The sequence below is a fragment of the Panicum virgatum genome, chromosome 3K (genome assembly GCF_016808335.1).
Source record: "Panicum virgatum strain AP13 chromosome 3K, P.virgatum_v5, whole genome shotgun sequence".
Lineage (NCBI taxonomy): Eukaryota > Viridiplantae > Streptophyta > Magnoliopsida > Poales > Poaceae > Panicum > Panicum virgatum.
The window spans coordinates 44431567-44446123 of NC_053138.1; the positions used below are offsets into that span (position 1 = coordinate 44431567).

A 14557-nucleotide genomic window follows, 5' to 3' on the forward strand; every position below is an offset into this window, starting at 1 on the left:
TCAGTGAACAATATATTCACAGGTATTCGATCAAGACCTGTTGCTGGCATTGTAGAGTTCTCTTTCGAAAAGTTGAACGAGTACTTCGTCGATAGATGGGGGAAAGCTCGGAGTTTGTTGGACAAGGGTCAACAGTGGGGACTAATAACGCATGAACACCTTGGGGATGCCGAGAATAGATCGGTGAACCAACTTGCAGCGCCTTATGGACTTGAAAGAATGATTTATGGTGTTAGAGGAGCAGGTGGTACAAATATAGGAGGTGAGAGTCATGGAGGAGCCATTACAAAGTGGACCTCAGATCTGGAGACTGTACTTGCATGACTCCACAATTGTTACACCTTCCATGCTCGCACCTAATAACGGCATGTAGGGCCCGCGGTTTTTGTTTCAAAAGCCCCACTTACTTGAGTCCGTACTACGCTCGGTCGAACACAATCAAAATATGGGAGGCTAGTTTTGAACCTTACCTGGATCCATCTCAATGGCCGGAGTACAAGGGAGTAGAGTACGTGCCGGATGCGTCACTGTTGAAACCTAAGAAAGGAAGGAGGCGAAAGAAAAGGCTCAAAGGTGATATGGATGAGGCGCAAGGTCGGGCTAGTGCAGACTACGGAACCGGTGACTTTGATGAGGACAAGAGCCAAAACCATTGCTCCAAGTGCCATAGATTTTGTTCTCAGTGCAAATGTAAGAAGAAAAAGAAATCTAAACGAAAAAGAAGGGCCCAACCTAACCCGAGAAAGAGAAAAAGGCATAGCACACAGCTTTGTGCTTATTATGAAAAATAATTAGCAATACAAGTTTAAATAGAGTTCATTATTACTCAGCAATCGTTGTTGCAATATTATTTATTGATCGTCTATATTTATTGTTTTAATTACCGTGATCATTCTAAATACTTTTTTGGTTCATTTTTCTGTTGGTTCTAACTGATCATGTTTTGATTTGTCACTGCAGGATGGCGCACCCCAGGTTCCCCTTACTGGAGACGTTCTACGACTCCAACCACCGAGCACACATCCTAGTTGACCGTGGCGAGGTTTGTATTTGTTTTACCGAGCACACCTCCATTTATATAATTTTTTCCTGCCCTCTAACGACTCGTTTGCTATGATATCAGGCACTGCAGCCCCTCCGCGCACGTACCCACTCCCCACTTCGGTGGGATGAGCGGTACGTGCCGTACCTTCGCCGGGCCGGGATGCTTCCTCTGGCGCGTGTTGTCTGTGCGGGGCTCCCAGTTATGGATGCACCTCTTTTGACTGCTTTTGTGGACCGATGGAGGCTGGAGACACATTCATTCCATTTAACTTGCGGGGAGGTTAGCATCAGTATGCAAGATGTGGCGATGATTCTCGGGCTACCTTTAGAGGGCAATGCAGTGATGGCATGATTCAGACTCATGGATGGAGGGATATGGTGGAGGCACACATTGGGATTCGACCTCCAGAACCACCTGAGGGAGTCAAGGACAGGAAGACCTCAAGGGTTAGCTCGGCTTGGTTGAAGCAGAATTTCAACCATTGTCCTCAGGGAGCACCTCAGGAGGCTATAGAGCGGTATGCTCGCGTGTGGTTGTGGCACCTATTAGGGGGCTTCCTGTTTCCCGATGGTTCTGGAAACATCATCTCATGGATGGTCCTTCCAATTCTGGGACAGCAGTGGGAGAACATCGCTCAGTATAGCTGGGGGTCGGCAGCACTAGGGTGGCTTTACCGGCTGCTTTGTGACGCATGTCGGCGTGCTGGCAATGACTCGAACCTAGGAGGTTGTGCATACCTCTTGCAAATCTGGATTTGGGAGCGGTTTCCAGTCGGCTGGCCATACCGTGGTGAACTAGAGGTAATTCTTGGCTTACAATTAAATTTTGAGTTTAGTGCACATTATTTGTTGTTGTTAACCCTAATATGCCTCCTTTTGCAGGCGTGGCCGCACCATGATCCTGAGTCGTGGCCCACCGTTGGTTACTACTGGAAGAACATTGGAGCTGTCAGAGGGGATCCTTTGCGCCGGTACATGCGTTACATGGACGACCTAGACTGCCTCACACAAAATCAGGTACTATATGCATCCGGGATTTTTAAATAAATGTTTCTGTCCTCACAATAACTAATGATTGCGCGTTACATAGATTTTTTGGACACCGTATAGTCGAGACGAGCTGGAGGAGTTGGGAGTTAGTCACATTTGTAGAAGAGATGCAGAACTGTGGAGGACGTGTGTTCCTTTGATTTTCTACTTCGTAGTCGAGCTCCACTTACCGCACCGTGTTAAGAGACAGTTCTCAAGACTGCATGACTTCCCTCCGGAGGCTATTTCTACTTCCCAAGCATTGCATCGGTACATTGTATTTAATTTGAATTTTATTAGTCCTCGCGAATATAATGTCACTAACATAACGCTCATATGTCAGAATTGACAGGAAGAAACGCTACACTGAGAATGATTGGCGTGTCAAACACGCACTGCCTCTAGCACAGTGGGACCAGAGGCAAAGGATGGATCCGGAACTTGGACCAGCACATAGGCACAACCATTACAAGGAATACCTTCGTTGGTTCCATTCAGTCACTAGAGTTTCAATCAAGCCGCCAGGTCAACTGAGCCTATAGAAGACCATGCGGACACGGATGATGATGATGACATCGCCGACGAGTACGATGACATCACACGCGGAGGAGTGCAGCCCGAGAGGGGCCCTTTACAGAACTACATGGTAAACAACGCTTTTTGAATGTTGTGTCTTTAGAAATAAACTGACAATTTGAATTATGTTAGGACTAACTCAATCTTATCAAGCACAACAACTCGGCCGTCTCGCTAACGAGGCAGGCGTGGCAATGGCCCATGCAAGTGAAGGAGATAATGGAGGGGGCCACTTTAGGGCATTTGTCGAGGTAACCATATTTATGTTTAGTTATACTGTCACCATCTTTGTAATGCTTTCTTACGGTATTTGCCTAACATTTTATGGCTGCACACAGAGGGTACGCAGAAGTTGCAGGCGGATGGCCGCGAAGCTTAATTGCATGGCTCGCCCTGACGAGGACTTTGGTCCACTGGCCCCTGGTGCGGGAGCTTCTAGTGCATGTGGCCCCACCTCAAGCAACCGTACACCGATTCACTACGGTGATGTGAGCGCTACAACTCCTTTGCCCTCCGGTTCCAGAAGTCGTTCGCGGTCCACTTCGAGGACGGCATCATGTGCCGTGTCTAGGGGGAAAGCAATCCAGTCACCAGAAACCAGTGAAGAGTCCGACCGCCAGGACAACTCAAAAGATGAAGACCCAACCTTTCAGGTACTCAGGATGTCTCAGTTATTTGATGCTCCCCCAGGAACGCAGACTCAGGGCGAATCGAGCCAGGTAAGCATGTGTAATTGAAATGTTTTAACTTAGAGGTGATACTGCATCATTATAAAGAAAACGTGATTTTGTACACATTTTTGGTCTTCAACATGCCTCCATATTATATATTTTTGTGCAGGCACCTCAGGATGCACCCCCAGACTCTCCTCCGCGTCGCCGATAAAGGCGTTCTCGTGAGCACACCGACGTTGGTAGCACGAACGTGCTCCCAACAGTCCTGGAAGGCAACGGCGCCCCACCGACCCTTTCAGCCCTGGAGCGTGGACGGCGCCGTAGATGAAGGAGCACCGACACTTTGTTCCTAGATGTATTGTAAAAATGCTACCTAGAACCTATTTGTGCTTGTCATGAACTCTTTGTGTTTGTCATGGACCACTTTAGGTTGTGATGGACAAGATGCTTGTAATGATACACTGTAGCTTGTAACGGCGCCCCACCGACCCTTTCATAATGAATTCCATGCAGCAAGAATAGCATTGAGCAGCAGCAGAAGCAAGCAGCAAAAGCATGTAGCAGCAGGAGAAGCAAGCAGCGGCGAGCAGCAGCAGAAGCAAGCAGCAGCGAGAGGGAGCAGCAAAGCAGAGCACCAAGGTAGTTAGGTGGCCGAATTCTGTGCTTGTCGCGCCATTCCGGGTGGCGCGACAAAACTGTGCCCTCGCGCCACCGCAGGTGAAATGCAGCCCTTTCTGGGCTGTGGGAAAACATGGCGCGGCAGAAAGGGTCTGCCGCGCCAACAAGGATGGCGCGACAATCCTTCTCTGTCGCACCATTGGGAATGGCGCGACCAAAGGAATCTGCCACGCCACCAAGTCAAAAATGCAGTCCTTTCTGGACTTTGACACTACATGGCGCGGCAGTGTGGCTCTGTCGCGCCAACAACACTGGCGCGACCAGCCTACTCTGTCGCGCCGTTGGGAGTGGGTTCGTGCGCGATTTGCAGCCCTTTCTGGTCTTGGGCAGTCGTTGGCGCAGCACGGCTGTTCTGTCGCGCCACCCATACTGGCACGACAAGGCACTTGCTACCTGCTGCCTGTTTCAAATTTGTTTCATTGAATCCGTCATGATATATGTTTTGATAATGCATATATATTTGATAGTATAAATGTTGCTATAGTTTCTATAAATTTAATCAAAGTTTAACAAATCTGATTTGAGACAAATCTAATGTGATATGTAAAAATAACTAGAGGGAGCAGTCTAACGAGAAATCCATGGTGCTCACCCGTGCGCGCCACGAAACCGTGTTCAGGAACCGGTAGCCATTGCACGACACGGTTAAACGAGTAACTCTGCTATCAGGGGCAGAAACTCAATTCATTTGTGCACCAAAATACCAGATCCATTAACAATTGGCACAAGTTAACATAAAAAAGAACTGTTACTCTAATGCATAACTGAAGAACAATGATGGACATCGATCGACCCTTTTCACCTCAGATAAGGCACTAATGGTAGTGCAGTTTAAAGTTCCAAGGTGCTGGATTTGCTGTTACATGGCTCAAACACCAAATATAACAAGGGTTGAAATTTTACAAACAGAGAAACATCATAATTTAACAACAAAAAAGCACAGACGCCCTTGGTTCAGGAAGCCTATCCTGGTCCAGCCAGCCAGTCCATCACCTTGTTCTCCATCATGCACTTACAGGGCTCTCCAGGGTTAATGTTGTGCTCCCCACAGTTCGAGCAGTCTACAAACTCACCGAGCTCAAACTTGGAGTTCCAAAGAAACACCTTGAGACGTGAAGCTCTTTCACTAACACAACGCTTGAGATCGTGGATGTTTCATAACCTGATATGTCCAGGTACTCAAGCTCCTCTAGGCAATCAAGGAACATTATTATAGCAGAGGCAGGCATATCTGAATTTGGTATCTCGATCTTCTTAAGCTGAGGAAGAGAGGTACAGATAACTGAAGCCAATCATATATAGAGTCCATACAACTATAAATAAAACAAGCTAATCGGAGTCACCTTTAATCAAAAGCTCTCCCCAACCATCATCATCTCCATCATCTTGGACTACAGCTTTCCCCTTTCTTGCCTCAATTTGGGACACTGTGACCTCTACTTCCGTTGCATTCATTGCCCACCACTCGTCATCGTCTCCATCATCAGGAACGTGGTCATGCTCAGAACCACTCTTCCCTTGAACCACTCTTCCCTTTGTCCTCCACTGCACTATTCCCTTGGTTATCGACTACAGGTGTGTCGACTGCTTTTCCTTTCCTGTCAGACGGGTGATCCTGGGCAGGTAAGTCTCCTACAAGTGCCTTCATTGCATCCATTTGAGTAGCTCCAACACCCAAAACCTCCGTGCTCGCGGATGACATATCCTTCTCAACGTTGGGCACCTTGTGTGGCAGATCGGCAAATAGGGCCTGCATTGCCTCCATCTGAGCCTCCTGAGCTAAATCCTCCATCTTTTCCATTTCTTCCATCCTCTTGTTAGCCTCCAATTTCTGAAAATATTCTTCCCATGAACCCTTTGGTTATTTAGCTTCCGGATCAACAGTAAAACCTTTCTTTGCTCTTTCCTCCCTTAACCTCTACCTCTCCATCTCCTCCTCCTCCTTCTTCTTCTCATAATTTGCCAAAAGCTCCCTATCTGTGAGGGGCCGTGGGTACTTGCTTCGGTTCCGCCTCCAATAAACAATGCAATCCTCAAGAGTTGCCTTTTCTGCTGCCTTCTTTCCATACTCACGCCGTAGTTCTTGGAGTACAGGCCCTGACAGAAATGACTCAAGGGGCAAAGTATCTTGGTAATCCTTCCTTATCTTCAGTTTTCTATTTAAAGTGTCTCCAGATTTTCAAGGCTCTTTTGTTCTGCCCAATTGCAACATTAGCTCATACCGGCCTTCGAACCACTCCCAATCACATGTCCTTCCCTCCTGAAAAATTATTGAGAGCCAAACATTCATAAATGTTAATGTACCAAGTACTAGCACAATGACAGAATCATAAGGAGTTTCAACTTTGTGGTTAATATACGAACCCAATACTCTCCGTAGCTATTGCCACAGTAATATCCGTAGCCAAGCTCAGAAGGAACTACGCCTTTTGTGGGCAAAATACCACACTTGCATCGAAGACTAGGAGTAGTTGTACATGGCCATGGCTTCTTCCCACTCTCAAATTCTCGCACTTCCTCTTCTGTCGGCCAATGAGATCTAGGACCATAAATATACTCATTGAAGTCACATGCCGGCCATCCATCCTGCATGACACATAACATTAGCCACATAATTACAGCAAAATTAAAGAATCGATGCTATGTTACATGACACTTACTCTAGTCTTTAGCGAGCATCTAAAAAAGGGAGTGAACTTTGGAGGGACACCAACATTAGGCCTTTGAAGTTTGGCACGAACACCGCAATGATATTTGGGAGGATTGTTCACACGATATATAGCAGCTTCTTGCTTCTCTTCCTCTGTCATAGGTGGTGGATTTGGTGGGGGAGGGACCCATCATCTAAACTCATTGTATGCCCACGACTCTGACCATCGATCCACTGAAAGAAAAAGCAGTGGCAAGGATTCAATGAATCATTCCACTTGCATATGTAGAATGCTCTACCGGCCGTCTTGGGATGCCTCGATTGCTTCACTACTGCCAGCTGATTGCTCGGTTCACAACGACAGAATGGAACTGGAAGGGCAGGAGGGACTGGGGCATCCTCATCACACTCGGATGGGTACTGTCCACCACCAAGCAGCTTGTACCGGGCATCGCTCATTGCCATGTGTACTGTAGATACATAAATTCCATTGCCATGTGAAATAAACAAAATACTTATGGAAACAAAAACAAAATACTTATGGAAACAAAGTATATACTAATTAAGCACAATATACCAGCGTTCAAAATATAATATGTACGTTCGTAAAACTATGGAACAAAATTACATGTAACTCATATTAACATCCCCACTACTCAATCCTAGAAACCATATTAATCGATGCATGCACGTACTACCTCACGTCCAAATCGAGAGCAGAGTACCATCTACGTATCATCTAAAGCCCTAATTATGAGAAAACTATCAACAACACCACTGTTTCTCGTATCAAGAACCTAACCCTAATAAAAAAAACCACCAATAACTTCTAATGCACATGGTTAAACGATGAGATATTAGGGGCAATACCTTCGGACAAGGATGGGGAACGATTCCCCCCACTTTTTCCCCTCCAAAAAATCCGAATTGGGGGGGGGGATCTTGGGGGGCGGCGGCTGGCGCCGTCGCCCTGCCTGCAGCACTGGTCGGGGAGGAGGAGGGAAAGAAAGGGAGGGTGGGGGAGAAGGGGCCAGTGTGGGCCCAGGACATTGGCTTTGTCGCGCGAGCCCGCATGGCGCGACAGGCTTGTCGCGCCAGTGCATGTGACGCGACAGGGAGGGCCACGTCATCGCCGACGCGGCGCAGCGCTGGCTAGGGCCGCCAGCGTGGCCACCCTGTTGCGCCACATGCACTGGCGCGATAGAGGCTATCTATCGCGCCAGGGCAAATGGCGCGACCAAACGGGCTACTCCCTGCAAATAAAAACCAATACGGGTTAAAATTAAAATATTATTAAAAAACGTTAAAAATAAAAAAAATTCAATCCTAACCGCCCCCTCCCTCCTTTAGTCGGGCCGAACGAGCCACATGGGCCCCCAGGCCGTTGGTAGGCCGGCGTGCCTAACCGGCCACCAACGGGCCTCGCCCGCAAGGCCGCTGCAGGCCGAGCCTCCCTCCTTTCCTTCACAAAATTGCAATAAGGCCCCAAATATCTATATATTTATATGTTTTTAGTATATTCAATACTACATATTCATATTTAAGACCTAGATTATTCTGTTTAGCCCTCAATATACACTCCAATATATTGCATTTATAATTGATAAATAAATGCTTGTTTTAAACCTTGTGTTTAAATACCTTATGATGCAAATTATTTACCTAGAGTAAATAAATAGTTTTTGAGACCTATGAGTCTTTATAAATTGCATCATAATACATTATATTGCGGAGTTTTTTTCTAACCGTTTAAATATATTTTTCTGTGTCATGATTCCTGTTTAATCACTCTAACAGTATTTGAACGATAGAGTTTTACTGCTCTATATTGTTTTGCTCTAAAGACCAGAAAATTGTTTGTCTAAATATACATAATTTATTGATTTTGATTGGCAAATATTTTAGTTGCAACAAAACTGAAACATCTTAATTAATTGTTAGTTAATTAAGATTGGATAATTTTAGGCTCATGTGAGCCTAATCCAAAAAGCCAAAATGGCAATCGAACCATTTTTGCTAGAAGGGCTAACACAGGAAATGGTTTTACTTTTATCCTACGTGATTTTGCATAAATTATGCCACTACCCAACTATAGCACTTTGTGTTTTGTTGTTGTTTGGATATTGCCATTGTAATATATTTTGTGGTTTGATTATATTATATTATAATGTCATTTTAGTTCTATTATATTTTTAGAGTAAGTGCACCCAAAACCCCTATTTTTGCACCAACACTAGGTTGCATTTGTAATTATATAATAGAATTGAGTATGTCGGTTCCCCCAAATCACATTTTTGCACCACATACAAGTTAAATTTGCTATTGACTTAGTTGCAATTTTACTAAGATATGAACATCATTAAAGATTATTAATCTTTGATAGATTAAAAATTTGCAATATACATATCTTGATTATTTTGATTAATTAACACAACGTAATGGAGACTATGGCATAGGCCGCGTATAATTTCTTGTGAATTATCCTGCCTTGAGACCGTGCCATAGCAGTGATCTAATCACCTGTTACTGAGAGGTCTACATCTTGTTTTTCTGAAACTTGATGATTACATACGATGTTTTTTTAATCAAAATAAAGATTTTGGATTGCTCTTTGTCATCATATTGTTTTATTATTACACAAGATAGTAGAGTGCTAAGCAAAGGCTGCGTTTAATTTACATTGGCAGCAAATTATTTATCTTGTGTATCAACAAAATCTATGATGATTCGTTGTATGGTCTACACATTTATATAGTTATCTACAATGATCCAAAACTATGATAAGATATACAATTATAAAATATTGCATTTGATATTACAACATCACCATAGTGATTTGAGTTTACCTTAGTTGTAAATTTATTAAATCAATGATTTGTCAAATGTTGTGGATATTGACTTCAGAGGAGTCTGTTGAACTTGCTCTCGATGACATCAATATCCCACATAGACAATGAACATTAATATTGGTTTTATCCCATAAACTAATAAAAGAGTTCAATGACCCTTGATTGGGGTCATTTATTATAGATCAAAGAAAATTGTGCCTTAATATTGTTAAGGAACAAGATCCATAAAGATTATCGATAAGAATATCATATGGAAAGGAAAAATTGATCTATATTAAACATCAATAAGGGATATAACAGGAGCTAGGACATACGATTTGAAAGGTTTTCAATCTTAAATTTTAATCTCTCTAGGAAGTTGATTGTTTTTGCCGAATTTTCTAAGATCGCATAACAAAGACTTCCATTTCTATCATAAGAGAACCTAAATTTAAGGACAAGAAGCTCATCAAATATAATTTGAATGACTTGCTTCGAGATTTGGAATAATCTCACAGTCCATTGATATTATTTAATACAGTTCATCGAAATATGTTATAACAGTTGTTGTCAATGCATAACTATTGTGAGTGTCATATTGATGGATTTGATAATCGACAATATTTATGGTTTTCTATATATTTGACAAGAATTTCATTAATTTATTGTCATATATAGATAGTACGGGAATCATTCCAATGTGGAATGATAGATGCCTAGTGGACATTAATTTGTACCACAAACTCTATAATAACGGAAACAAAATATTCCTGGTTATTATGATAAGAAGAAGAAATAATTTTATTCATCGCTGATGCGATGCATTGATAGTTTGGTCAATTCTGCCACTATCATTCTTCCTATGGATACTGAGATATTTAATTATATCTTAATTAAACTCGTATCTAAACAAATCATAGAGATATATATCCAAATGTGTTTTCATATGGAAACACAAGAAGACAACATTGGATATTGCATATAAGAAATGAGATAGGACTCATCTTTGTTGTATTATACATACAACCATTCCCGTACAACATGTTGCATATAAGAATTTTTTACATTGTTGATCCATTCAAGATTTAAATGATCAACTTGGCCATCCAAAGGGATGCGTGAAAAATTATTGGCAATTCTTTTGGTCCTGATTTTTCCAAAGTGTGGATACTGTAAGTACCACAGGGATACGGATTTTAAGACCCTCTTATCTTAAAATCAGGTTGACTTTGTTAGATTCCTTGATCATATTCAAAAGAATATGTATGGGTCCGATACAAAGATTGTATGGATAGTTCATGTATTTCATGGTTGTATAGATACATCTATGAGATGATCTAGAGTGTGTAAAATTTACACACTTAACCATGCATTTGGTAGATAATAGCTCTTGTTATGAGCATTATTCTGAACATTACTAAACTTTTATATCTTCAATGACGATTGCTTGGTATAACAAGAGTTTAGTTACATATCCAAAAACATAAATTGGAATCTATAAGTATAACATTAAAGTCATAACAGGATCATCATTATTGGATTGCTATCATCAACTTCGTATTGAAGTCAGGTAGATTTACACACTCCTGACTTATGATTAATTGCATATCTCCCATATGCATATAGTACGTGGAAATACATGAAGATTTCCTATTTGCATAAGATTGAGTTACGTTGTATACGTACCACTCTCACCACCGCAGCATACATTGATGGGTTCACACAGGAAATTGGGGATCAATCTGAGATTTTAAATCTCTGTCGATTGTTCAGTATCTAGATCTAGTAGAGATGATCTATTTACAACCCGTATGCTAGTTTTAGTACAAATGAGTTTTTCCAGGCATTAGGGGGAGATTAATAGTACCATACAAAATGCCCGGAAAAATATTTGAATGCATAAAGCATTTCAAGCTCAGGATCACGTACTAAATTAACTGAACTTTAAGATCAAATAATTATTGATTTGCATAGTATTGCAAATAAACTGCCACATGCATTTACTAATCATTAATCTGATACTAGTATGTGCCAGAAAGAGTAGTGGTACTAAGTAAAACCACTCAACTCCAAATTGAAAATAAGAGGGGGAGAAATATGGTCATAAAGCAGGATTATTCATGCTAGCAATAGAAGACTTTTCTTCAAAAGTAATAAATGCAGCTCAACCTTTGGTTGAAAGATACTTAGAGGACATTTTATGTCCTGTGGATATTTATAATCCACAACCCAGCTCAGAGGTGCACCAAAATACTGATACTGGGATATCGAAAAGCCCCGACTCTCGTTTAAGGAAGTCACGATGAGTCATTCAGGGTTCATTTTTAAGTTTTGATAACCGGAGAATTATTTCATATAAAGACTACATGTATTGATACAAACTTCTCTGAATAAATTGTATACATTGTTCAAAGTTATCCAGTTAATAAGACCATGGTAGAGTGCTTTGTCACCCTTACTGGAGTTTGTTGAGTAAAATTATACATATAGAGATAGTCTTGCTCACCAGAAGAGAGAAGCCAACACCTAGATGTACCTTTACTATGGGTACAAAAGTGTTTTCATCCTAGAATGGATTGAGAACAATGAGGTGGTGAGATTAAAGCAAGACTAGTAGCACAAGGGGTTTACGCAAAGCCCAGAGTATTGATTTTTAATGTAGGTTATTCTCCATAGTAAGTTATAAATTTCCGATACAAACTTTTGAATGGCAGTACAAAAGCATCTATCTTTGCAGTTTATAGTTGATAGATATAGTGATTACATATGATCACTTGATTTGGTATATTGTGAAAATTCCGGGAAGGAGTTCACACATCCAATACTTATTTATATATAAAATCGCAACATATATCGTATATCGCTTAAGTCAATATATGGCTTAAAGCAGTTAAGTTGATTTTGGAACAATCAACTTTGTATGTATTCCTTATATTGAAGGATACAAGATTGATTACACGTGGTGTTCATTTCGGAGTCCTTGGTTAGATTTTCTAGTATTATATGATTGTCAATAATCTTGACATCATTGGTAATGAGCACTTGTTAAGAACACATTGTAATCTAAAGACGGAGTTTAGAGATTGAAGATAACGGTCTAAACCAAAATTTTATTTTGTGTTTAGAATCCAAGTATCTTCTTCCAGGTTTTTATAGTAAAGCTACCTATATCCACATCATATTTAGTCATTCAATATGAAAGGAAATCCTATGGTGGTTCTACCTCATAATAGAGAAAGGTATGAGTGGAGATTGTTTTATGCCATAATGATTGAATTAAGATAATGGGACATGTGGTCCATTATCCCTGTGCTATTTATGCGCTAATATATATATTGCAAAAGTACGAGGCCGGATATTGTCTTTGCAATAATTTGCTATCTAATAGCAACGCTATTCCTACCTAAGGTTGGTAGATTGAAGTTAAGAATATCTTTGATATCTTAAAATAGCACATACGGACTTGTGTAGCGAAAATGACCTCTCATGCCATATTTCAATATAATGTTTTGGCGATTGATGACACACACAACACTTGGACTAAAATATGTATTAAGATGATCATTATCAGGCTTATAGGTCCAAGGGATGAAAAGATACAAAACCCCGAAGAAATCAGGTCGAAAGGACCAAGACAGAGGTAATTTGCACTCACCGGTTAAACCTACGTGAGGCAAATTACATACACCGGTGCAATGAGCTCAGAGAAGACTCAGTCAGCAGAGTACACCGGATGAACCGACGATGGGAAAAATGATGGCGTCGGTGCAATGGACCCAGAAGCTGAGGCTAGGGTTTGGCGTCGGTTGAACCGACGAAGCCTGAAGACAAGCGTCGGTGCAGTTGTTCAGAGACTCCGTTTTTGGGAGTCTCTTCGCTTGATCACCGTCTTGTGTTCGCCACCAAGGCTTCTGGCAAGCAAAGGCTAAGTGACCCCAAGTCACCAAGACAAGGCCACCGCCACCGTCTCTCTCGAAGCGTCACCAACGGCACCGTCTTCACTATCGGAGCTTCTCACCAAGAGGGGTCTCCTTCTCCGCACAAAGTGTCGTTGCCTCTCCACACCAAGTCGGAGGGTCACACGACGAGTACACAAGATGCTTGCCGCAGCAAGGCTTTCACTCAACCTAGTTCTTTCAAGAACTAAGTCTAATCAAGCACTAAGCACTCTCACAAGTGTGCTTAAGCCTATATGATATACAATGAAGCTCTAAGGAGGTTGGAGAGGATCTTCAACTCTTTTATACATCCTTAGTCTCCAGCACTCACAAATGAGGTGTGGGGTGGCATATATATAGCCCAACCCCCTCAAACTAGCCGTTGGGAAAAGGCTGACGAAATTCCTTGATGCCGGTTGATCCGACGCTCAGTTTTTGTCATCACCGGTTCAACCGGTGAATGCTTTTTCCAAGTAACTAGCCGTTACTGCTCCAACGGCTACTTGATCAATTGCACCGATGCTCTTGAAAAGCACCGTCAGTTTAACCGGTGTATGTAAGCTTAGAAACTCCCAAAAACGGAGTCTCTGGACAACTGCACCGACGCTTGTCTTCAGGCATCGTCGGTTCAACCGACGCCAAACCCTAGCCTCAGCTTCTGGGTCCATTGCACCGACACCATCATTTTTCCCATCGTCGGTTCATCCGGTGCACTCTGCTGACTGAGTCTTCTCTGAGCTCATTGCACCAGTGTATGTAATTTGCCTCACGTCGGTTTAACCGGTGAGTGCAAATTACCTCTGTCTTGGTCCTTTCGACCTGATTTCTTCGGGGTTTTGTATCTTTTCATCTCTTGGACCTATAATCCTGATAATGATCATCTTAACACATATTTTAGTCCAAGTGTTGTGTGTATCATCAATCGCCAAAACATTGTATTGAAATATGGCATGAGAGGCCATTTTCGCTACAATCTCCCCCTTTTTGGTGATTGATGACAACACAACCAAAGCAAGCAAGATAAATTTCAAGGATATGAAATTGATACCAATTTGAAAAGTTAGAAACTACTTAGCTTGCTCGGATGACATTTCAATGCTCATTTTAAAAGCTACCGGCATTTGATTAGTCCATAGGACG

At 42.1% G+C, this 14557-nt stretch overlaps 3 protein-coding genes across 3 annotated transcripts; 2 read left to right on the plus strand and 1 right to left on the minus strand.

Annotated features, from left to right (window-relative positions):
* Positions 1–1406: 1406 nt before the first annotated feature.
* Positions 1407–2714, plus strand: LOC120701485 (serine/threonine-protein phosphatase 7 long form homolog). Its single transcript, XM_039985507.1, has 4 exons — positions 1407–1845; positions 1927–2061; positions 2135–2343; positions 2417–2714. Exons 1-4 carry the CDS (start codon positions 1420–1422, stop codon positions 2613–2615), a joined length of 969 nt encoding a protein of 322 aa, XP_039841441.1. The 5' UTR covers positions 1407–1419; the 3' UTR covers positions 2616–2714.
* Positions 2715–2809: 95 nt separating this feature from the next.
* LOC120701486 lies at positions 2810–3750 on the plus strand. Its single transcript, XM_039985508.1, has 3 exons — positions 2810–2900; positions 2988–3368; positions 3490–3750. The coding sequence occupies exons 1-3, from the start codon at positions 2844–2846 to the stop codon at positions 3532–3534; spliced, it is 483 nt and encodes a 160-aa protein (XP_039841442.1). The 5' UTR covers positions 2810–2843; the 3' UTR covers positions 3535–3750.
* A 2378-nt stretch (positions 3751–6128) lies between these two features.
* On the minus strand, positions 6129–6849 carry LOC120701487. Its single transcript, XM_039985509.1, has 3 exons — positions 6662–6849; positions 6366–6587; positions 6129–6261 (listed from the first exon to the last, which is right to left on the minus strand). Exons 1-3 carry the CDS (start codon positions 6809–6811, stop codon positions 6181–6183), a joined length of 453 nt encoding a protein of 150 aa, XP_039841443.1. The 5' UTR covers positions 6812–6849; the 3' UTR covers positions 6129–6180.
* Positions 6850–14557: the final 7708 nt, after the last annotated feature.

Bases quoted from the DNA above. Each gene is read 5' to 3' on its own strand.
- LOC120701485 (XM_039985507.1), top strand. From the start codon at position 1,420: ATGGTGGAGGCACACATTGGGATTCGACCTCCAGAACCACCTGAGGGA. The intron at 2,062-2,134 runs GTACTATATGCA...CGCGTTACATAG, and splicing joins ACTGCCTCACACAAAATCAG to ATTTTTTGGACACCGTATAG. The intron at 2,344-2,416 runs GTACATTGTATT...CTCATATGTCAG, and splicing joins ACTTCCCAAGCATTGCATCG to AATTGACAGGAAGAAACGCT.
- LOC120701486 (XM_039985508.1), top strand. From the start codon at position 2,844: ATGGCCCATGCAAGTGAAGGAGATAATGGAGGGGGCCACTTTAGGGCA. The intron at 2,901-2,987 runs GTAACCATATTT...GGCTGCACACAG, and splicing joins ACTTTAGGGCATTTGTCGAG to AGGGTACGCAGAAGTTGCAG. The intron at 3,369-3,489 runs GTAAGCATGTGT...ATTTTTGTGCAG, and splicing joins CTCAGGGCGAATCGAGCCAG to GCACCTCAGGATGCACCCCC.
- LOC120701487 (XM_039985509.1), bottom strand. From the start codon at position 6,811: ATGACAGAGGAAGAGAAGCAAGAAGCTGCTATATATCGTGTGAACAAT. The intron at 6,588-6,661 runs GTAAGTGTCATG...TGTGTCATGCAG, and splicing joins GATGCTCGCTAAAGACTAGA to GATGGATGGCCGGCATGTGA. The intron at 6,262-6,365 runs GTTCGTATATTA...ATAATTTTTCAG, and splicing joins ATAGCTACGGAGAGTATTGG to GAGGGAAGGACATGTGATTG.